The sequence below is a fragment of the Parambassis ranga genome, chromosome 18 (assembly GCF_900634625.1).
Source record: "Parambassis ranga chromosome 18, fParRan2.1, whole genome shotgun sequence".
Lineage (NCBI taxonomy): Eukaryota > Metazoa > Chordata > Actinopteri > Ambassidae > Parambassis > Parambassis ranga.
Genome location: NC_041038.1, coordinates 11,316,673 through 11,339,584, shown reverse-complemented (window position 1 = coordinate 11,339,584; position 22,912 = coordinate 11,316,673). Strand labels below are relative to the sequence as shown.

Genomic DNA, 22,912 nt, shown 5'->3' with positions numbered 1-22,912 from the left:
TAGGCCTTTCTTATTTTGGTGTGTTTGCATGGATGTTTGCTGGCTGCGCAGAGGCTTGAGGGGAGAGTTGGACGCTGCCTTCCGTCCTCCCTTCCCTCCTTCTTTCCTCCCCGTGCTGTGAATCTGATTTATCTCGCATTGCGTTGGTGGGAGGCATTAGCATTTTTTTTTTTCTCCCCCTCGTTTATCATAAAAAGATATCACAGTCCCACGCTCACTTGAAGAGCAGCACGATTCAGGGGAGGGTGGGAGGGAGGGATAGAAATAGGCAGGTTACTTTGAAAATGTAATCGGTTACAAATCTGTCAGTAACGGCTTTTAAAAAAAAAAAATCAAGCTCACAGAGGCTGTAATCACATTACATGTAATCTATTACCCTCAAAAGCCAGTACTAAGCATAGAGGGGGAGGTGGATGATTAAAGGGATGGAGGGTGTGAATGATTGATCACAGGAGGGAGTGTTATAGTAAGGGGAGGGTGGTGGTGGTGGTGGTGGTGTGGTGTTGGGGGGGGGGGGGGGATTACACTGAAAGATGGAGGATACTGATGATGAGTGGAAAACAGTGTACACTGGAGAATTAGTCAGGACTGCCCACTGCTGCAGGAAAAACACTGAGTGTGTGATTCCACGTGTGAGCTTCACATGTACATGAGTTTGTGTGGTGCCAGGCTAACAACAACAAAAACACAGTTTCTGACTCTTAAGGAACATTTGGAGTAGGTTAGCCCACCTTAGCATAAAGGCTGGAAGCAGGGGAAAACAGCAAAGTTTGAAGTCCAAAAACTAAACGTTATCAACAAGATACCAGGCTGGAAACATGCATATTTTCACTTATAAAGCCATTTTACCCTGCGATGGACTGGTGACCTGTCCAGGGTGTTCCTCGCCTCTCACCCGTAGTTAGCTGGGATAGGCTCCAGCCCCCTGTGACCCTGCACTGCAGGATGAAGCGGTTTAATATGTAATGGATGGCTGTTGGAGCCAGTGGCCATTTGAGGAACTACAGTTTGTAGTTGAAATTTGCCTGCAGGGTCTCTTGGAATTTGCGAAATTTGTCAAGACTGAAGAAGAAGAGCAATACTAAGCAAGTTTATACCTTGCTTATTGCTTTTAGACAAATAATATTTCAGGCATGGTGCAAAGGAAAGATAAAGAAACAGGCAGATAACAAGGTTTAATCTGGTTTTCGTAGGTAAATGCGCAAAATTAAAGGTAATTTTTCCGTCACTCTTTGTAATAATCCTCTGGGATAATCCCGGATTTAAAAACACTCTTAGCAGATTTTCACTCCAGCACAGTGGCTTGATTCAGACATATTAGTGGTTGTGTCAACTTAATGAGACTAACTCTGTTTAATTCTTTATTTACATATCTATATTTTTCAGTGTATTGTTGACAAACTGCCATTGCAGCACCTTTCTGAGCCTCCTGCCATTGTTTCCAGACATGTGCAAGTTGAATAAAACACACAGAATAACTTCGAATTTCCTTATCAGTCAGGCCTCACTCTCCCCTCCTGTTCTCTGCAGATCTGGCGTTGGAGCGGGCCATGTTCTCCTGTGTACTTCGCCCTTTGAGGTCATCTCTTGAAAAAGCCCTGATCGCTTTGCACAACCAGGATGGCTCGAGCCAGCGTCTCACCCGGAACATGCTGCATCTAAAAGGGGACGCCGCCATGGAGCGCCTCGGCGTGCAGACGGGCGTCCCGGACAGCCGAGAGGTGGAGAGGGTGAAGCAGAAGCTGGTGCTGATGCAGCGGACGCACTCGCCCATTGACAAAGTGCTGCTCCTGCTGCAAGTATGCAAGTGTGTCCATAAGGCCATGGGGACTTTACACGGTGAGCTTAACGTCAACGTTTTTGCTGTTTCAGATCTGCTTCGGTTTAGTACTTCACAATCCTTCTCTCATTTTCTTTTCAGGACAGGAAGTAAGCTGGGATGACTTCCTGCCATCGTTGTCTTATGTGATTATGGAGTGCAACAGGCCTCACATCCTCATAGAGGTGGAGTACATGATGGAGCTGCTGGAGCCCTCCTGGCTTGGAGGAGAAGGTACGATCCAAATGTTGTTTTTTTCCACTTCAGGAACTCATGAATAGTAACAGGAACAGCCCTCCCATCTCTTCTAAGGAGCTTTTTAGGGACTTTTTCAAAGGGGAGAGGCTGCAATACCTTAATAAATGGGCAGGATTCGGCCATGATTGGGTCCCTTTCAGTTAGACTCACTGCATAGTAGGGATGTCCCGATCAGGTTTTTTTGCCCGATGTGTCGAGGTCTCGAACCCAGGACCTGTCGTGCCTAAAGCAACTGTCATACCCCTACACTACAAGACACAGAAGGCATTAACTTTGACAGCCCTAATAAATATATATCCGATATATGTCCGATTCCGATCGAGTCTGAAATCACGTAATCGGGCCCGATTTCCGATCACGTGATGGGATCGGGACATCCCTACTGCATAGTTAAAAAAACAGTAATGGAAACACAAACTCTCTGCGGGCTGTAAATGAGCTCTAAGTTCCTTGGACCAAAACGCACTTAAAGAAGTCCTACAGTGGCTTTTCCATTAGCCGTTCTAAATTAGCCTGTTAGTTCCTGCACAATGCAAAATATGGTCACTAAATAGAGGCTGAAAGTTCTGTGTGTGAAGTTCCTATATCTCTGTCGTAGGCCAGCAGGTACACACAAAAACTGACATTGGCTTGTTTTCTTGGCTTCTAGGTGGTTACTACCTGACCAGTGTATACGCCAGCCTGTGTCTGATCCAGGGCCTGGACATGGAGCAGCCATCGTTCTCTGGCTGCTTGACGCCCGAGGTCCAGGAGGCGTTGAAGGAGTGGAGCTGCAGACGGAGCCGAGAGGCCCAGAGACAGAAAGAGAATCAGCAGAGCCAAGTAGGCAGTCACAGTCGCATTGATGGTAGTAGCACACCACGCCACAGAGACACTGTTAGCATGGTGTGTGGGTTTGTTGTGGAGTAATTGAGTCTATCACACGAACTTGCCCTGTGTGAAAAGCTGACTGATGTGTGGACAGTTACTTAGTATGCAGTGAGACAGTTCTATTGGAATTCATCAGCTGGACCATGTGAACGACAATGTAGAAAAATGTAACGATCTACACTGAAATCTGTCCTTCAGCATTCAGATACTATCGCCTGACTGGGCAGCAGTTGAAGCTTTAACTCTTTATGTGCGCCATTCTACAGGGATTACACACCTGGATTTTGTGATTAGAGGAAGAGACCAGACTTTAAGAGGTTTGTCTCTTTAAGTCTGAAGGTTTTGCCACTCAAGGCCCTGCTCTAAACCCCAGAACATGATACTACCACCACCATGCTTCACTGCAGCATGGCATTAGCAGGCAATGGGCAGTGTTTGCTTAAGAGTTCTGCCTAAAGAAATTCAGCCTTATCCAAATAGGGGTATCTTTTCTCTCTTATATCCCGTTCACACTGGGGAAAAAATGTGGCTTAAGCAGGATTCAGCCGTATCCTGATCAATCCAGATGTGTTTTTTTTTCGAGTGTGAACACCTCGAATCCGGCTGTATCCAGTTTGATTTCAATCCGGCTAGATCCACTCACGAGAGGTGGATCTAGCCGGATTGGCTCAAATGTGGCTCAGGTGTGAACGCAAATGTGGCGAGCAAATCCGGCTAGCGACATGTTACTTCCGGTTAGCGACATGCTACTTCTGGTTCACGGGGCGCGACACGGGACAAAAAACCACACGACGCATGCGCACACGTGGTCCTACCGCAGCGTGAACGGACTCTGTATATCACGAGGCGCCACCTAGTGGTTTGGAGGAATGCTGGATGAAGCCGGATTGAGTGCGGACAAAAGTGTGTGCTAGCCAGATTTGAAAATAGGTCTGAACGCATCCAGCTTAAAGGCTGTTTGGGCTCAATCCTACTCTAGCTGGAATGACTTTCTCCAGTGTGAACGGGGCCTCAGAATCCCTTTAAAAAACACAAACCCTTGAGTGAGCTGTCATTTTATATATGTCCTGTGTGGCTGTCTTTTCGTTTGAGTCTTTTCTGTTTCACTGGACTAGAGCACATTTTCATGTCTTTAGATAGAAATGACATTTGATCAGGTCCTGTGTGAGGAGGGGGTTGACTTTGTCATCTCAACAGCATCTACTTCTCATTTCTTCTCACTGGAGAGTATTACTTTGTTTACATCTGCTTCCCTGTCCCTTTGGCGCATTATTTTCAAATCTTTTTTTTTCCCATTTTGTGCATGTTTGAGATTTGAGAGAAGAAAATCTGTGACACAAGCTGACTTAAAACTTGTGTAATCTTAGCCCTGATTTACTCAGACAGCCAGCTCTGTGATGAGTCCTCTTGAGTGTTGTATGTACACACACCTTTTGACCTTTTGTGTTTTGACACTCAGAGAAAATGATGGTTTTATAAGATTTAATCAGTTTAAAGGAGTAGTAAACGTTCACTGCATATATGTAAGTGTAAAGCTACGACAGGTACGTCTTTCAGATGACACAAAAGGCAACAAAACAAGGCTGTAATCCCTTCAAAAGAGGTCAGACATCACCATACATCAATTACACTGATGGCACACATGCTGAGCAACCTGTCCCACATTTGTTTCACAGGCAGGTACAAGCAGGAGAGCCTGCATGTTCGACAGAGGTAGGCTGTTAATGCTGTTCCTGCCGTTTGTTTGTGAAGATGAGGTCAAACGTGAGTAAAAAAGATGAAGAGGTCGTCCCTCCAAAATGAGACAACACACCTGGATTTCCCTTCCTTGCATGCGAACACGTTTAAAAATTCATTTGCTGGGATTAGTTTTTAGGCATTTTTAGAGGTAATCCGCTGATCTGGGGCTGCCGGCTTATACGACGTGGCGTGCAACGATGCACACACACATACACACTGACCTTTTTTTTTTTTTTTTATGTACCTACACTTTCTTATCATCACCCTCCTGGCCTCAGATTGGTGTAACGGGTTCCACCAGATGCCATGGAAAAAAAAAAAAAGGCATTGTCATCCACGTTTCTGTCTCGTCACGTGGTGCCTTTCCTGGCTTCAAATAGCCGATCTAACTCACCCGGCAGCCAGATTTTCCACTGACACAGGCGGGGATCAGTGAGCCAAGTGCTATGAAGAAGTGGGCGGTCAGATAACATGAAATTTATTGAGCTGCATCTACCCATCGAAGCAGGCAAACACAATATGCACACGGACAGCGAGGAGCTCAGCGACTCTGTAAGTTTTGCTGATGGCAGACCTGTTGATTATAATTGCTACTGTGCCTTTCTTCTTGTTTTTATTTCTGTGTGGCCACTTGTGTGTATCTGGGGGAGGTAGTTGTCTGTGAGTGCAGGAAGGATGGTTTGCTCTGAGCGTGTGTGTGAGGCAGACAAGGGGATTCTCTCTGGTTCCTTAAGGTTGTGATGTTTGGTAAAAGGATTATGCCCAGTTTGTTTTCCATGTGTGTGTTTGTGTGTGTTAAAGAGAGTTGTGAGGGCGTTTGTAGGTGGCTGAATGTGATATTATATAATAGGTAAAGTGTTTGGAGAGCAGAGGTTGCTGAGACAAACTCTAGTTTTTGTGTTTTCTGGAGAAAGTTTGGATTAAAGTGCCGAAGGAAACTTTACGAGAGCAGAGCTTTACTGAGAGATATTTGATGGATGTGGAAGCACTCTGATAGATTGAGGCTGAGAGTTTGTCAATGAAGCTCCAGCAGAGAAAAGAGCAATTTGATATAAAGCTCTTGGTCCTGCTTGGCTGTGTGTGGGATGTAGAAGCTTTGTTTTAGAGGCAATTTCTTTTACCATGGCAGATAATCAGCCTGTGTTTATACAGTTCTCTTTCTTCGCCTTCCTCCCCCTCTTGTTGCCCTCATTCCATAAGCCTCTTGACCTCTGTTTTGCATGAATACAGTATATATTCACTCTTTTCTCTCTGTCTCTCTCGCTCTGTCTCTCGTCCTCTCTCTCCCTCCCTCCATCCAGAGGTGCGTTCGGATACTGTTCCAGGACGGGGAGCGGAGCGCCGTGCGAACGTTGCAGTGGAGAGCTGGGGAAACGAGCCAGGCCCTGGCGCAGCTCTGCGCCTCCACCTTCGGAGTGTCCGACCCGCAGCAATACACCCTGTACTGGCGCAGCGGCGGCGAGATGAGGGCCCTGCCGCCTCAGGCCCAGCCCCAGGACCTGGCCAGCCACAGCGAGGGAGGCCCCTCGCTCTCCTACCTGAGGACCGACCATGACTTCAGCAAGATGCGGCGACTCACCAGAGGTGGCGCCGTGGACCTGAGCGAGTCGGTGTGTGAGGAGTGAGTGGGAGGCAAGGAGGAAAGAGAGAGGAGGAGGAGGAGGAGGAGGAGGGGATGGTGGTCGCTCTTGCTCTCTCTCTCTTTCTCTCTCTTGTTCTGCCTCTTTCTCTCCGGCGGTGTGTTGTGTCTCGTCGTGGGTCAGGACATGTTGTGAAAAACTACAACCCTTCTCCAGACTCGGAGCAGACCTTAACTGGTAAACTCTTCCCTAAAATGGACCAACATGCAGAGCAGAGCAGGACCAACACAGGGACTGTTGGCTGCTAGTGTAAAGGAGTGTACTATTTGTGACATGGAAAAACAAAATGTGTAATAAATGGATTTTGGTTGTTATTTGAAAACCAGAGTTTATACCATGCAGGGATTACATCACTAAAACATGAGGAGGCTCAAATCCAAAGACAACTTCTGTGAGACTACTGTTGCCTGGAAACGAAATCACTTCCTGTACGCACACGAGAGAGGCAAAATTGTCCACCGTGGTGATGTAACCCTTTCACGGTATATATTTCTGGGCAGAATCTTAACAGACCCTTGGATGTTATATTACTTCACGTTTATGTGTTAACAGTCTGCAGATCTCTGGGTGCTGTTGAGCCTTTCCTGGGATACTAAACGGTGAGATGTGTTAAACCTCAATACCAAAGTGATTCAAAATAACTAAAGAGGAAAGAAAAATCAGGTTTTTATCAAGCTTTGCAGAAGCTTTAAATCAGCTGTTTATTTTTAGAATCACCCACAGAGACGTTTTATTTTTACTCGCTCCTCCTTGTATTCTATTAAATGGTTTTGGCAGGTGCATTAATGGCCGAGTAGGAGGGAAGTGATAGAAAAGCATCAGCTCTCTGGATGAAGAGGGGGGGAGAGAGAAAAAAAGCACATCGACACAACCTGCACAACCAGATTTTACTTAATGACTTGCGAATGTATTCAGATCTTTGTCAGAGTTTAATCCATTTCTGATCCACCGCTTGTCTCTCTTGGCCGACGCGGCATCATTGTGTTGACTGAGAGGACAGTCCAGATCAACAAAAACCAGGACCAAGCGCGCGGTGACTGGTAGAATGTAAAATATATACAAGTCAGCCAGCTCCTGGCGCCTCTTGCTGCAAGTCATCACTCTCAACTGACTGTTGGACTTAATGATCATGTTGTGTATTTGAAGCTAACCTTTAATTGTTGAATTTGTTGGGTAGATATCAAACCTAAAGTGTGTGGAGCTGCAACTTTTTAATCAGCCTGGGAGGTTCGTCTTCTGATGATCTGTTTTCTGAAACATTATTGCATGCTTTTTTTCATTTTAACGTGACGGTTCTGCGAATGTGGCGTGAGTGTGTGTGTGTGTGTGTGTGTGTGTCTGCGTGTGTGTGTGTGCGTGAAGCATGTGTTCATTGTGGGAGCTCACTATTTCTTTTCAGTGTAAAAACACATTACTGTATTTTGTCAGGTATTTCAGTATCGCAATAAACAGTTGCAATATCTGTCCACTGTGGAGTTACAGCCAGTTTGTGGGGTTTTGGAATGTGGCAATTTGACGTTCAGCCACCAGATGGCAGCAAATACAAACACCATCGATTCTCTTATTATTTATTTTACAAAAGAAGCAGGTTCAAGAGACAATACAGCATTTAAATGTTGATGATTTTAAGCCTTGGCACATATTTTTGTTCGTTTACCATCAAATCAATTTAATTACATCTATCTAATCTATTCTGTGAAGTGTTAAAAAGACCCAACCCCTTCCGAATTTGGGTTTTAAATAGTAACTAACCTGGCTTTAATGTTTGACACTTTCTCATATTTTGTTGTCATTTTTGAACCATAAAATAAAGTACAGATTCTTTCATCCTGCACGTGAGGCTCTGAGAGGTGAGGTCAGACAATAACAGCTGACTTTGAATTTATTTGACTCCAACTCCCAGTTTCTGCAGCACTCCCAGGCCTTTCTCTTGGTATTCGGCTCTGCTCAGCCAGAAGGAGTCCTTGTCTTTCATGATGTTGGCCAGCACGGCGCCGCCCAGGAACACCATGTGTTTACGTCGGGGAGGGTCCTCGATCCGGATCTTAAACTTCTGCAGAGGTGATTAAAAACACAGTGTTTTAAGTGCAGTACACACGTTCTTTATTTCATTAATAAATAATGCATGTTTCAACATTTTCTAGTTATAACATTTAAATCAAAATATACTAATAATCACAAAATCTTGGAGAACAAATGATGCTTTAATTGCAAGTAAATAAAAAAAACATTTACACAAAGTCATGAACCCTTATATAATATCTTATGTAATGTCCTTATCCTTTTAAATACACTGAACAATTTCCTCTAGTGAAGTAAGACTATAAATATTATGCAAGTTCTTACTGATAGTTTCTGAGTGTCTCCATTCAGCACCCTCTCCAGGTAGAGCTGCTTGATCTCTCTCTCTATTCTGGATGGCAGTCCAGGGTACATGGTGGTCCCCCCTGACAGGACGATGTGTTTATAGAAGTCTGCCCTGCACAGGACAAACACATGCTCCCATCAAGGCCTGTCTGATATCAGATGTTTGCACAGCTTCATTACAGAGACCAGGCTCAGACCTGAGGTCGATGTCTGCAGCCTGGATGGTGTTAAACAGCATCTCAGACACTCCGGCTCCCTCCACGTTGATGAGGTGGGGCTGGAAAAGAGCCTCAGGGGCACCGAAACGTTCCCCGCCTACGCTCACCTGCCGGCCGTCAGGAAGCTGCAACGAGGTAAGGAACAAGTGAATGATGTAAATTCCAACTTTTCCAAGTCTTTCCCTGGGTATCACTCTTCAACCTACCACGTACGACTCCACCAGGTATGTGGTCTCTGTAGCCAGACGCTGCTCTTGCTCAATGTTGTATCCCACATAGCAGAGCTTCTCCTTCAACATACGCACTGTCTCAAAGTCAGCCGTGTGGTTGAAGACGTAGCCACGAAGCAGAAGGAGCTGATGATGCACAAAAAAACTTGTGATTTAGTACAAGTTTGTTGTCAAACTTTACTCATTTTTTGTCCAAACACTGGATCCCAGCTCACCTTGATGAGGTATCGTGTGATGTCACGGCCTGCGATGTCCAGCCTGCGTGTGAGGTGGGGTAGTGAGAAGCCCTCATACACCGGACAGATGTGGGTGACGCCGTCACCGGAGTCAACGACCACACCAGTGAGCAAACCTGTAGTTTGTAACATTCGACCTAATCTTATCGTACACTTTATTGAATCATTATTTGTAGTATTTGTTTGTGTGTATCCTCACCTTGAGCGTACAAAGTGAGCACGGCCTGAATGGCCACGTAGATGCCCTGGAACTGGTACTTCTCAAACATGACCTCTGTGATTTTCTCACGGTTCTTGGTGGGATTCATGGGCGGCTCAGTCAGCAGGATCTGGAAGAAAGAGAAACAAACATAATATCACTCACAGCTCTGCATTCATTGTTACCCCGTTCACACTGGGGGGAAAAATGTGGCTTAAGCAGGATTCGGCCGCATCCAGATCAATCCAGATGTGTTTTTTTCTGAGTGTGAACACCTCGAATCCGGCTGTATCCAGTTTGATTTCAAACTGGATACAGCCGGTATCCAGTTTGCTAGATCCACCCACGAGAGGTGGATCTAGCCGGATTAGCTCAAATGTGGCTCAGGTGTGAACGCAAATGTGGCTAGCGAATCCGGCTACTTCCGGTTAGCAATGTGCTACTTCCGGTTCACGGGGCGCGACACGGGACAAAAAAAACGCATGATGCATGCCCACACACGGTCCTACCGTGGCGTGAACAGAGTCTGTATATTACGAGGCGCCACCTAGTGGTTTGGAGGACAGCAAACATGCTGGATGAAGCCGGATTGAGTGCAGACACAACTGTGTGCTAGCCAGATTTGAAAATAGGTCTGAACGCATCCAGCTTAAAGGCTGTCTGGGCTCAATCCTACTCTAGCTGGAATGACTTTCTCCAGTGTGAATGGGGCCTTTGTGTGTGTGTGTGTGTGTCCGATTCACACTTTGCATTCTGATGGGTTGATGTTCAGGCGGTCGGCGCCGAAGGTGTAGTCCCACAGGTGCAGCATGTCTTCCCAGTTGCGCACCATGCCGTTCTCCATGGGGTAGGACACCTCCAACGAGGAGCGGCACTCGCTGGCTTCGTCGCCCACCATCAGGTCCTGATGGAGGAGTTCAGAAGGTTTCATGTGCAATACCTCAGCGTAACATTTGTCATTAAAATCCCACTTACTTAACTTATGTGTACTATTTATGTTTTGTGCCAGTGACCTTTCTTCACCTGCCTGTAGGGATTAGAGGGCTAAAAGGACCAAATGCTTGGCACAATCTCAGGTTACATGAGCGTATGAAGTAAACCGCGTCTTATGAAGCTAACAGGTGTGTGCTCTAACACACTTCAATACTTATAAGGTGAAGGGGGCAGAGCCAGGTCAAGTGTTTTTAGGTCTTTTGATAAGTGTCCATTGATCCGTTGTTCTGTTGTTCTCATTTTAACTCACCTTAATCTCGATGTTGCCCACTTTGGCAGTTGATCGAATGAGTGGCCTCCCCACCATCGCAGGGAAGATGTGCTCGGGGAAGTTGGATCCGGCAAAACCACACTTGACAAACTTGTGCAGGGAAGTGAAAGAAAACAACACACACACACGAGTGTGGAGACAGTTCTCATTTTGTTGCACGTTTACTGAAAGTGAGTCAACAACAACACTGGACACTATTTGTACTCCTGCTCTAAGCCTTTAGATCCACACATTTTAATCTGGTGCTGGATTTAATCTGCATGAAGAATGTATTACTCTGATGCATTTCCGAGATTGTCTCCCCTATTAATCAGAAAATGCCAATTTCATTACATTGCGGCGTGCAGAATGATCCTTTCGGTCAGCACAATAAAATAAATATGGGGTTACAAAACCTTTAACTGTCATGCACATCATCAGACCACACCTCCCACTGTACTGTTTCAACTTGCCTGTGTGACCATACACATTCCTTAGCCTGGAGGGATGCAACGCATTCTCAGCCAAGTCACAAACGTAGGCCATTCTCTGCCTGTTTCTACCTTTTCTCTCACTTAGGACTAAATATTCACGTCATAGTTCAGAGATCTCTTCTGAGATTCAGCACCTTAAATCTCTCTTCCTGCTTTTTGTCCAATGCGGGCTCAGTTCAAAGCATCACAGCCATGTATGGCTGTGTGTGTGTGCAGGCGTAACAAGTCCAGACAGATGTGGAATCAGGATGCAGTATGCACACACACACACACACACACACACAGTTTCACAACCTGGAGTCCTTCATTTGTTTTACACACTAGTACAGTTTCTGTCAGATATGCATCACACCCAGTGCATGAAAAAACTCATATGTTAAATCTAAAATACTCACTTAAATCATGTGTCATTTAAGTGAGTATGTAAAGAGAACACTTACAATTGAAAGATCTCAAAGTTTAGTTCAAACATTACAGCAGGCAGGAACACAAACAAGCTTCTGTAGAGTACAATACTCGACTTACCCCTGTCCCATTGTCACAGACCACCACTTTCCTCCCCTCGCTGTCCATGTTTGAACAAGCAGCAAGCAGCCAGACTAACAACTCAGGAAAAATCAACACATGAAATTAGCAGAGACTGCAACCGGCAGGTAAGCTGATATCTTCCTGCTGCTTCTTTGGGTGTGGGTGGGATCACTGAAAGTGAGGACGCCCATATACTGTTGTTGTTCATGGGAGAGGAAGAGAAACAGGTAGTAGTCATCTAAATAAATGTGAAACTCAAACTTGACATTTTCCCTTTATTCATTCATTTATTGACTGGTGTTTTACTTTGATTATGTTCACAAGAGGCGTGAATTTAATAATGAATTCACATAAATAAAACATATTTGTTATAAATTATGGTTGCAACCAAAACTATAGTTTGGGATTTTGTGAAATGTTACAAATATTTTGTATTAAATAACAAAATGTGTTTTAATTATTTATTTATTTTAAGGGTTGCTGCAATTTTGAACGTCTCGAGTAATATTTATTTATTTCTTTATTTATTTATTTATTTTATTTTAAGGGTTGCTGCAATTTTGAACGTCTTGAGTAATACTTATTTATTTATTTATTTATTCATTTATTTATTTATTTTAACGGTTGCTGCAATTTTGAATGTCTTGAGTAATATTTATTTATTTATTTATTTATTTATTTATTTATTTATTTTAAGGGTTGGTGCAATTTTGAACGTCTTGAGTAATATTTATTTATTTATTTATTTATTTATTTATTCATTTTTTTATTTATTTTAAGGGTTGCTGCAATTTTGAACGTCTTGAGTAATATTTATTTATTTATTTATTCATTTATTTATTTATTTCAAGGGTTGCTGCAATTTTGAACGTCTTGAGTAATATTTATTTATTTATTTATTCATTTATTTATTTATTTCAAGGGTTGCTGCAATTTTGAACGTCTTGAGTAATATTTATTTTTTTATTTTTTATTTTTTTATTTTATTTTATTTTAAGGGTTTCTGCAATTTTGAACGTCTTGAGTAATATTCATTTTTTTATTTATTTTAAGGGTTGCTGCAATTTTGAATGTCTGAGTGATATTTATTTATTTATTTATTTGTTTGTTTGTTTATTTATTTATTTTCTGGCTTCTTTCTGCCTCCATACGTCATGCCGTCACTTTCTTCTGTGGACAGAAGAAGTACGCTCCCGGGCGCCATTTTTGTTTAATCAGGCGATATCCAACCTCATAAAAGGAGTTAAAAGTCATTTAACAACAAGACTTTTTTTTTTTTTTTGTTCAACTGCATAGAAGAGGAGGCGGAAATATCTTTAAAACATCGGTAAGTGTTGTCAAACAAACTTAAGTTAAATGCATTCAAAGCTAATAAAGCTAATTTATCCAGTTGAAGGTTATGCTAACCGTTCAAGCTAAAGTGTTAGCTTAATGTAGAACAACACAATTTACACAACAAAGAAGAAGCTAGCACTGTTCTTATAAAGCTCTGGCACAGCACTGAATTGGCTAAATCAATTTAAAAATGAATGCTAATGTAGCTATGTGTGCTAAACATGTGTATTGTGTGCAAAAGTGTTAGCTAATGGAGCTAGCTGTTGTGTAAAGTGAACCAGGAATATACAAGGGATGGCTAATACTTAGTTTCAAGTTAGCAGTTTGAGAACTTTATAACATTTTTACTTGTAGTTTTGGCCAAAAACATATCAATCGCTCCTCCTAAGAACTCCTCCCATGTAATTACATTAATATTAGTTGGAACATAATAAACTGCAGACCAATATACAGCTATGTTGGATAAAAATAGGTTCATTTATTTACATAAAACATTTACAAAATACACATTTTCAGTGAAATGCAGAAATGTGTGTTAGGAGAAACAAGGATGTTTATAAGAAAGACAGCAAACAGTAGGCCTTCGAGTGTGTCGTTGACTTGCAGACACTGGGTCTTACTGTTCTCAAATGTAATAGGCACATTGTGCTGAATTTGTCTTTTTCTGTGTCCGTTCCTGCAGGACGCTTCATCATTAGAGCAGTTCAGGAGCTTTAACATCATCATCATCATCATCAGCAGCAGCAGCAGCTCCGAGTGTACAGGTAATAACAGCTGATAACAAGAAAGATTTGTATTTTAAGCAGCGTGTGTGTAATGTTAATTGTTTATTATTGCATTGTAAAAGAGTGATGCCCTTAGTTCCATGTTAAGGCAGTGATATGTGTTGAGTTGTTGAGTTGTTATGTTTACATGCACATTATAACCTGATTACACCAAAGACTGTTCAAATCATAAATGTGCATGTTAACATATTCACATACAGCCTAATGAAGGCCAGACAAATGTACACACAAGATGTAGCTTCCATGATAATCTATTAGAAAACGATCTCTACCATTGAAACCCCGTATAAAAAGTTTAAATATTAACATCCACATCATCTAAAGACCACTGCTGTCATTTCTATAAATACGTCGCCTGTGAGGTGAAAATGCCTTTCTATGTTTTTTTTTTTTACATGTTTAGCAGAAAACTAATACATATAACAGTCAGGGGTATGTGCCATGGTGCTTTTTTTCAAGTGCATGTCCTTCCTTTTATATCATCCACTCACGGTCCTCTCCTCCCACTGAGAGCATGAGTTCAAGTGTCTTTAAAATATGAGTCCGCCCTGTTTAAAAGGGTCCATCCGTCTCAAGGCTCAAACTCGCTGTCACTGCTGACGGAGATCTCTGGGGTGGATGCTCCTGTTCCCCTACGCTCATTCTCGGTGCTACAGTCGCTGGCCTCTGGGCTGCCCAGGTGGCGAGGGGAGGAAGGCAGCAGGTGGGGATGATGGTGACGCTCTTGAAGGGTGCCATCAGGTGAGCTTTCAGATGGCAGGAGGGAGGAATCCTGCTGTAGCCTGGGTGAAGGGAGGGAGGGAGGGAGATAAGGGTGAGATCTCAGGTCTTTAGACTGAGTCTGTCTATGTGGGTCGTTTACTGAAGACAAGTTACTTATGATGGAAAATGTTTATTTTCTTGTAAAAAATTTTTGAGATACCTGTTCTTTGCTGAGGCGGCGCGGTCTCTTTGGCGGCGGTTCTTGAACCAGTTACCGACTTGTGTAGGTGTGAGTCCTGTAGCCTGAGCCAAGTGGCGTTTCCTGGACGGGTTGGGGTAGGGATCCTGGAGGTACCACTCTCTCAACAGACTGCGAGTTCTTTCCTGGAGAAAATGTTAGAAATTATATTAAGAATTATTCCCTGTAGATTATATTTAGCCTGGCATCACACAGTGGCTGCAGTAAAGTGGTTAGTATTGTTTTGATGTCATCATATTAAACTACAATCATCTTAGCAGCTCTCATGATCAGTATAATCACATTATCCTGGATTTATAAATAGATGAATCTATATTAGACATATGCATAATAATGAATATCCACTAAATTGGATCATGTTAAGGGGCTTAATAAGGCTGTTAAGACAGGTTATCCCTCCTGTGGTTTGGAATTAAAGATTAACTTTACTTATGAACAATACCTCACCCTGCCACAAGGGGGAGGTCACACACATAAACACACAAAGTTAGTGACTTCTTGTGATTTCCCTTCGGTGAAACGGGCCATATTAGAGTAACTGAAAGTGCCAAAGGGCAAATCAAATTGTTTACTAGCAGTCTCACGACAATAAAAATAAAATGATGCACCTGGTGCATTTGTTAGAGAAACTGCAGCAGTCTGCAAATGATGCTCTGAAAAGTGATCTTAATATGAATCGAATGTACCATATGTGCTTGTGTGACATCTCCAGTCTTGCAGCAGGACACCGACGCGGTGTGGTGCGCCTGACGGCAGAAGGCAGGAGGAGGATAACCGTGGCTCTGACTATATTATCATCTTAAGAGCTCAAAGACCAGGCTGTCAGGTTAAAAAGCACCTTTTTCCACAGAGCAGGTGGGTTTCCGATGTAAAGGTGTGAAACTCTTTCTGTGTTTTGCCCAAAACATGAAGCAACACGTGGAAAGGCAAATTAAATCTCCAAATATATATATAAAATATAAAGATGCCAAACATGCGTACCTTAAAGCAGTGCGTCTTCTGCTCGCCGTCCCAGATGGTGCGGGGCAGGGGGAACTTCTTGCGGATCCGGTACTTCTCCACCGGACCCAGCGGGCGCCCTCGCAGTCTCTCCGCCTCCCGGTAGTGCGCGTCCAGCCACAGGTCTTGTAGTTTGGCGTGCGACTCTCGCGTGAAACGGTGGCTCTGTAAGATTTGATAGAGCGCCTCAAAGTTCCCCCCGTGGAACGCGACCAGCGCTCTGGCGCGCATCACGGACTCATGTCGGTTCAGCGCTTCCCCGGCTGTGCCAGGGACAGCGACGGGCAAGGACCAGAGGAACCGACCGAGGCGCTCGATGTCCCCGGTCTCTTCCAGGTTCTCGCACACCCGGGCCACCTGGTCCGGTGTGAACATCGGCAGAGGGAACATGTCGCCTTGTTGCCTCTCAGTAGCTCAGCGAAGGGAAGGTTTGGGAAATGTTCACAAGATGCATGAAATATCCGTGCGTAAAAGTTCCGAGTGCGCTCGCTGACTTGTTGGCGATGCAGTTCAAGTTTTTGACTTCACAGCAGCGTCTCACTTATGTAACGGAAGAGTTTCCTGGTACTCGGACAAAGGTTTCAGAGAAACGGTGTCTGTCGGCGGCTGTTCCAAGTTTGGCAGAGTAGAAAACAAATGAAGAAAGAGGACTAGGAGTCAACCTGTATTTATAGCTAGATACAATTAGCATCTCTGTGGTTGTTTTGAGAAGGATTATACGTCCTGGCCATTAGCTTCTTAGTGGGGGGTAGTGTGTACAGAGGTGCCTGGCTGATCAGCTTGTTTGGCTTAGCCTGAGGATACATTGACTGTCAGGATGACTGCAGTGAGCAAACAAGTGAGGATAGGTCATTTTTGTGGGTCCGATCTGGTGGAGAAGGAGCCCTGCCAGAGGACCACATGATGGTGGTGCACTTCATACAACAGCTCAGTGTCTGTAAAGCTGAAAAAAATATATCAAAATGTCTCATTTTCTGCAGTAGCTGCCTCACACTTGAATCGCCTAATTAAGGTGCCCATGGCTATGAAAATTGGTATGACATGTGCTACGACATTTGGCCCAGAGGACATGTAGGGACACAAAGCTGCAGCGATCCCCGGCCAGCTAATACCCATGTAATTAAAACAGACATGGTTGCATGTATAGGCTATCCCCTGTGACCTCTTGTCAAGTCGAGACATAATGAAAAACGCCACTGGACGTCGATATGCAGCAGAGCAACTCCAGGACACGGAATTAATGATCCGCTACTCAGTTCAATCCTTCTGATCTCAGTGGCTCATTAATCAGTCTCAGGACAAATTTTCTTAATAATCAGGTTAAAGGTCCTGCAAGCATCTGTCAGCTATAAAGCAAACATGTTACGCTTCATCATATATGTGTCACTTTTACCAAGCATCAGTGGAGTCTGACTTTGAAATGAGTTTAAAGTTTGAAAGTCTGCATCTGATGGCAGATTGAATATGGCTTTAGCAACAAAGGTTGCAGTCAGGTGAAGGATCGTCTGGTTTAAAATAAGGTGAAGGAGCTTAAAGTCCTGTCTACAAATCTGTCTACAATATATAGTTATGAGCCCGTCTGACACCAGGAGCTGATTTCTGAACATCTGGAGTCCCAACTATGAAAGACATAGTGTGTTAGCGTCATGTCAAACACATCGAACCAGTTGTATTTTTAGTCAACAAACCTTTTTAATACATTTCCAGATTTGTTATGTATCATTAAGTAACTTTAATCTGGCGCCATTTTGGAATTCTGACATCTTTCTTTGAGTGTTAGTATTTGAGTATTTGAATATTTGAACGTTTACTTGTTTGGCGGACGCAAAAACGTTCCCAGTTCTTCTCTGGTGTAGGTCTTTAATAGGTCGCTTTAGTTCGGACCAAGCGGCAACCTTCGGGGCTCAAAGTTGAAGCCCATGCGGAAACTTGTAATTCACGCAGCAACCACTGGGGGCTGGCTCCAAAAGCGAGTAATTTCCGATAGACTCCCATGTTAAAATGGCCGACTTCACAGCAGAAAAAAACATGTTTACGGCCTGGTACAAAAAACCACTCTGGTCTCAGATGATAGGTTCTCTTCTAGTGTCAGTTGTACGGGGGGTGGATTTTTTTACAACTCACTCGTTTCAATGGTATTCGGACTTAAAATTACGCATAATTATGGGCGTTGCCGCTTGAGTGACAGACAGTTGACGTATCACAACGTGAGTTTCCTGCTTCCACGATCGCCCGCCCCCCTAAACCCCGCTCGTGCTCCCCCTTTTTGTCCATATTTGGAGTTTTGGCGGACGTGACGCTGCCAACATGGCGGCGGTCATCAACGTCCTGGAACCTCCCACCGAGCCTCAGAACGGCTCTTCAGAAACAAACGGGTGATGTCACGGAAGCTCTGTCCATAGTTTTTACTGTCAGTGGTTCGGACAGACAGTAGTTCGCTGATCATAAATGATGTCGGTTAATTTCCTGTAAGTAATGAGTCGTCTAATCCTCTGAGCACTCGACAAGTTTCCAGATCCGTTCCTGAGATGCTGTTCAGCAGACTTTAGGGTATAGAAAGGGTATAGAATTACTGTGTAAGCAGTAGGCAATCATTTGATACTCGTTAGATGCTAAATCTAGATTAAAATACCACTTGGGATTGGTGGGCTAATGGAAACGGGGAGTTCAGTGTGTGTGTGTGTGTGTGTGTGTGTGCATCAAACACACTCTTTGGTGTATAAGGGGAGAAATGAGCCCAGTGAAGATCATGCTCACAGTTAATCTAACCCCTCCAAGTTTCAGACACACACACACACACAATCACCTTCATTACAAAAAATCCCCCAACCAAATCTGTTTAACACTTTGAGAGCAGACTGAACCAAAATCTGCTTAAGCACTCGAAGCCGTTAGAACAGGATGAATCATACGGTGATGACGGGTTCGAACAGACGATGTATATGTGTTTGCAGAAGGGTGGAGGGGGTGGCGGAGTTCACTATTGTCACTTATTGCCACTCTGGACATTGGCGTCTACAGTTTGCTCATTAACAAAATTAAGGTCTGTGTCACACAAAATATAGCTCTCAATATAATGAACTGCAAACTTTGTGTTAGTGTAAATATTCAAGTCAGTTTCTAAGATTGTATACCCATAAAAACAGCACAGTCAAGTTTGGTAGGAGGTACAAGAAACCTTGAGCAGGACCTGGCTCACGAGGGAGAACCTTCCTGCTGATAGTCAGCCAAGTAAACATTATATATTACAAAGGACAAACATGACAGGTTGTTATAAATGCTGAGAAACTATACAAACATACCTTCTGTCTGTAAGTAATTTAAGATGATTTCCACAATAACCATAAAGCATGCAGTCTGTCATTGTATCCCTATTACAGCTCATCAGGGCTGTAGTACCATTAGTAGTTCCAAGTGTTTTTAACTGTGTACTGGTGAATGTTAAAGCTGTTTGCTGCTACAATTAAATATGCACACACACACACAGACACACACAGACACACACACACTGCCTGCCTTATTGTCTGGTCCCATAAATGGTGGAACCCCACCTGGCATAATTAATCAGCGGCTTAAACAGAAGTCTCCTGATTTAAAAAAATGACCTGTTGATTTTGCCAACAGGCAAAGCAGGGGGGGGGGATGCATCTGCATGTGTGTGTGTGTGTGTGTGTGTGTGTGTGTGTGTGTGTGGAAGGGGGTATTACCACACTGTATAAATCCACACCAAGCACAATTAACAAGCAATTGGGAGGAGAAGTAATTAGTATTATCTGCTTATCACTGTCAACCCCTATTCTAAGAAAAAAAAGGGGTTAAAAAACACACAATGACACACACATACACACACTCACACAGTTAATTCCCTGCAGGCAAATGTGTAAGGGCTAATTACAAGCTCATTTACAATTGAATAGCAGTATCCTCTCAGACAGGTCTATCCCCCTGCGCCCCCTCCGTCCCCTCATCCCACTGTGTTAGCTTTAGCTCTCAGCTCATGGCATGAGCACTCACCGCACCAACAGAAATCACTTCCTCATGTGTTGTTGTGTGGTGTGAAGAGGGGGAGAGAGGAAGATCTCTTGATTCAATACACACAGGTGATATAAAGTAAATGTGGGTTGGCAAATACTGCTGGGGATCCCCACCTGTACCTGTTTAATCTTATTTCCAGTAATCATTTGATTATACATAAGGATAATAAAGGAACTTGGCAGAGTGTAAACAATTTGAATTAACATCGGCCTTAGTATAAATGTACTAATGAGTACTCTCTGGGATTGGTGACAATATAGAAACCCAAATAAAAGCAGTTCTAAGTTTGTGAGTATGTAAAATGTCTTCTGAGTTTGTGTAAATTTATCAACTTTTTTGAAGGTTAAGAAGCTCAAACTATTGACTATAGGTGAGCCTTATCTTTCTTGTTGACCACAAGGGACCTTATTTGAGCAAAGAAATATCAGTTTGCTGTAAAAATAGTGGCGCATCTTATATATTATAAATATATTATATGTTACCAAGAGGAAAAGTAAAGATCTACATTTTGCTGAGAGTTTCAGCTGTAAATGCTTTTCAACTACAGGAACTCAGGGCTGATGTGAGGCAGCTCGATCAGTAACAGGAACTAATCAGTGTTCAGTGCAGATGTATACGGTAGGGATGTCCCGATCAGGTTTTTTTGCCCTCGAGTCCGAGTCTGAGTCATTTGATTTTGAGTATCTGCCGATACAGAGTCCCGATCCGATACTTTCTATAAAGGCACTCGTTGCGGCAAAACCCGTGTGTGCGTGTGTGTGTGTAGCCACACTAGGAGATTTCACACACGCAGCACATCAAGATCTCGAACCCAGGACCTGTCGCACCAAAAGCGACCGTCATACCGCTGCGCTACAAGACACAGAGCCACCCTGCACAGAAAGCGTTAACTTTGACAGCCCTAATAAATATATATCCGAGTCCTGATCGGGAGGTAATGTCCGATTCCGATCGAGTCTGAAATCACGTAATCGGGCCCGATTTCCGATCGCGTGATCGGATCGGGAAATCCCTATAGTACGGTACATCAAAGTGCAACATCATTTGCCAACAGAGCCTTTCTTTGCTGTTGGACTGTTTTTCTTTTGTTTACCTCCAAGCTCAACCTTGTGAGTGTTGGCACTGTTAGCCAAGCTAAAACTGGCCCGGTAGTTCCTGTACTCAGAAAACACAGGAACTGGCTGTACAAGGTTTCCCTTTATTCCTTTATTATGGTGCTACTTATGTAACTTTCCCTTAAAAAGGTCCAACATTCGTCCACCAAAAGGGGAAAGACTTTGTTTTATTATCAAAATTATTGTAAAAATAAAATAATTATTTTACCATTGATCAACAAATGGCTTTACTTCTATTGATATAAATTAATGTGAAACTTACCATTATAAACACAATGCTGCTACCTGGATTAAACGCTCTGATTTCCTCCTCCAAGCTTATCAGCAGGATCAGGTAGGCCCTTCTTAAAAGTCAGCGACTTTGTGGTTTCTTGGCGCTATAGCCTTTTCACCTGCGTGAATTAATAAGCGAGTCAGTGCAAACAGCTCTTTTTACACTTCAGGCTGTCTGCAGATTATTTGTGTAATGAGATGTTCTTTCTAGGTATGGTGGTTTAAACCGTCAGCGGGGCTGTCGGTCCCTTCAGTGCGATGAACCACCTCCAGACAGTATCATGCTCTCTGTTTGAGGGATCAGCTTACCACAAGCTCATGGGTAGCTGGCAAACTTAAATAGCCCAGCAAATCACACTGCCTGCTGCCGCTACTGGATGGTTTGTTTTCTTGTATTGCTAATTGTTAAAAAAGGTTTAATAATTTAGTTTTAAAAAATGTTTTATCTTTTTAAATTCTACCTTTCTACCATTTAGTTTTTTTTTTTTAGAAGTTTAGATAATTATTTAAAGCCAGTATCAATCTGCTCTTTGTTCTGGACAAAAGGGTTCATTTCGTTTCTTTTATAGCCAGTTGTTTTTGTTGCTGATAAAAAGGTGTTCACATGCTTTTATTGGACACTGAACTCTGCTCTGCACCCCTTCATCATCATATGTAACAGGTGTTACTGGAGTTGTTTAGGAATCCTGAAGGATTTAAGGTGGGTCTTATTCTTACCTAATACTATAATGCTCATTAATTCCTGCTTTGGTGACTTATCTGCCCTGATCCTCTCTGGACCGCCCGGCCCAGCCCGGCCCAACCCAGCCCAGTCTTCCCTAGCCTATCTACATCCTCTGTGTTGTAGGCGCCTCCGAAGAATGACTGCTCAGCCTTTTAGGCGGGAAGAAGAAGCATGATTTACGTACATGGGTTTTGTTGGGGGGGGGCGGCGGCAGGAGTGGAATTGAATCTAATCACAGACTGTGTCTATAATGACAGAATGAGTGAACTCATCACCAATTTTTTGGTTCAGACTTTATTCCCATGCAGGATGAAAGCTCCCAGAATCTTTAGAGAAACAGCCTTTTTGAACGCCGGCAGGTCATGTGCCCGTTGGTGACCTTTGAGTTTGTTTGAGGCGGTCTCAGAGAGCGGTTTCTGTGGGTTGATGTCTGAACACATCAAGGAGTTGAGTCCCCTTTTCAATGTGACACCCCCTGACCCACTAAATTGTGCCTTTCACATGAACCAAAACATGAACACACTGTGATCGCACAGGTCAGCGGCACATACTTGACTGCACTGCTGGTGGCACACAATAATTCAGTGTATTGTCAGATTGCTTTTTCTGACTCTCACCTTAAACTTGACTTGTGCATTCATCTTGGTTGAGATAATGATCTTGTTGTAGATGTAATGCTGGTGGATACTTTAGAGCAACTCTATCTGGTGGACATTCCACTTGGTTCCAGTTTGATTGACTGTTTATTACTTTTATTACTTCATCTCAAAGTTGCCTCCCTCCACTTGCAGCTGATTATTTGCTGCCTCTGCACATCATAATACTAACTTCATGCCATCATGA

The 22,912-nt window shown here is 43.4% G+C and overlaps 3 protein-coding genes across 3 annotated transcripts in view; 1 reads left to right on the top strand and 2 right to left on the bottom strand.

The window, feature by feature from the left end:
* rin1b (Ras and Rab interactor 1b) overlaps positions 1 to 7,793 on the top strand; it is a 36,826-nt gene extending 29,033 nt beyond the window's left edge. The window contains exons 10-13 of the mRNA XM_028429804.1: positions 1,531 to 1,839; positions 1,922 to 2,053; positions 2,727 to 2,899; positions 5,989 to 7,793. Coding sequence (XP_028285605.1) covers positions 1,531 to 1,839; positions 1,922 to 2,053; positions 2,727 to 2,899; positions 5,989 to 6,312 — 938 coding nt within the window. The 3' untranslated portion in view covers positions 6,313 to 7,793. The remainder of the gene's footprint in view (positions 1 to 1,530; positions 1,840 to 1,921; positions 2,054 to 2,726; positions 2,900 to 5,988) is intronic.
* An 86-nt stretch (positions 7,794 to 7,879) lies between these two features.
* LOC114451045 (actin-related protein 2-B) lies at positions 7,880 to 11,991 on the bottom strand. Its single transcript, XM_028429571.1, has 9 exons — positions 11,840 to 11,991; positions 10,821 to 10,931; positions 10,323 to 10,481; positions 9,578 to 9,707; positions 9,358 to 9,494; positions 9,119 to 9,268; positions 8,892 to 9,037; positions 8,674 to 8,806; positions 7,880 to 8,380 (listed from the first exon to the last, which is right to left on the bottom strand). The coding sequence occupies exons 1-9, from the start codon at positions 11,885 to 11,887 to the stop codon at positions 8,210 to 8,212; spliced, it is 1,185 nt and encodes a 394-aa protein (XP_028285372.1). The 5' UTR covers positions 11,888 to 11,991; the 3' UTR covers positions 7,880 to 8,209.
* Positions 11,992 to 14,533: 2,542 nt separating this feature from the next.
* six7 (SIX homeobox 7) lies at positions 14,534 to 16,312 on the bottom strand. The gene is made up of 3 exons (XM_028429409.1): positions 15,905 to 16,312; positions 14,885 to 15,048; positions 14,534 to 14,744 (listed from the first exon to the last, which is right to left on the bottom strand). Exons 1-3 carry the CDS (start codon positions 16,310 to 16,312, stop codon positions 14,534 to 14,536), a joined length of 783 nt encoding a protein of 260 aa, XP_028285210.1.
* Between the last annotated feature and the right edge of the window lie 6,600 nt (positions 16,313 to 22,912).

Bases quoted from the DNA above. Each gene is read 5' to 3' on its own strand.
- LOC114451045 (XM_028429571.1), bottom strand. From the start codon at position 11,887: ATGGACAGCGAGGGGAGGAAAGTGGTGGTCTGTGACAATGGGACAGGG. The intron at 9,495-9,577 runs GTGAGGATACAC...TACAAACTACAG, and splicing joins GCTCACTTTGTACGCTCAAG to GTTTGCTCACTGGTGTGGTC. The intron at 9,038-9,118 runs GTAGGTTGAAGA...ACCTCGTTGCAG, and splicing joins ACCTGGTGGAGTCGTACGTG to CTTCCTGACGGCCGGCAGGT.
- six7 (XM_028429409.1), bottom strand. From the start codon at position 16,312: ATGTTCCCTCTGCCGATGTTCACACCGGACCAGGTGGCCCGGGTGTGC. The intron at 15,049-15,904 runs GTACGCATGTTT...CATTTTCTCCAG, and splicing joins AGAAGACGCACTGCTTTAAG to GAAAGAACTCGCAGTCTGTT. The intron at 14,745-14,884 runs GTATCTCAAAAA...CCCTTCACCCAG, and splicing joins GCCGCCTCAGCAAAGAACAG to GCTACAGCAGGATTCCTCCC.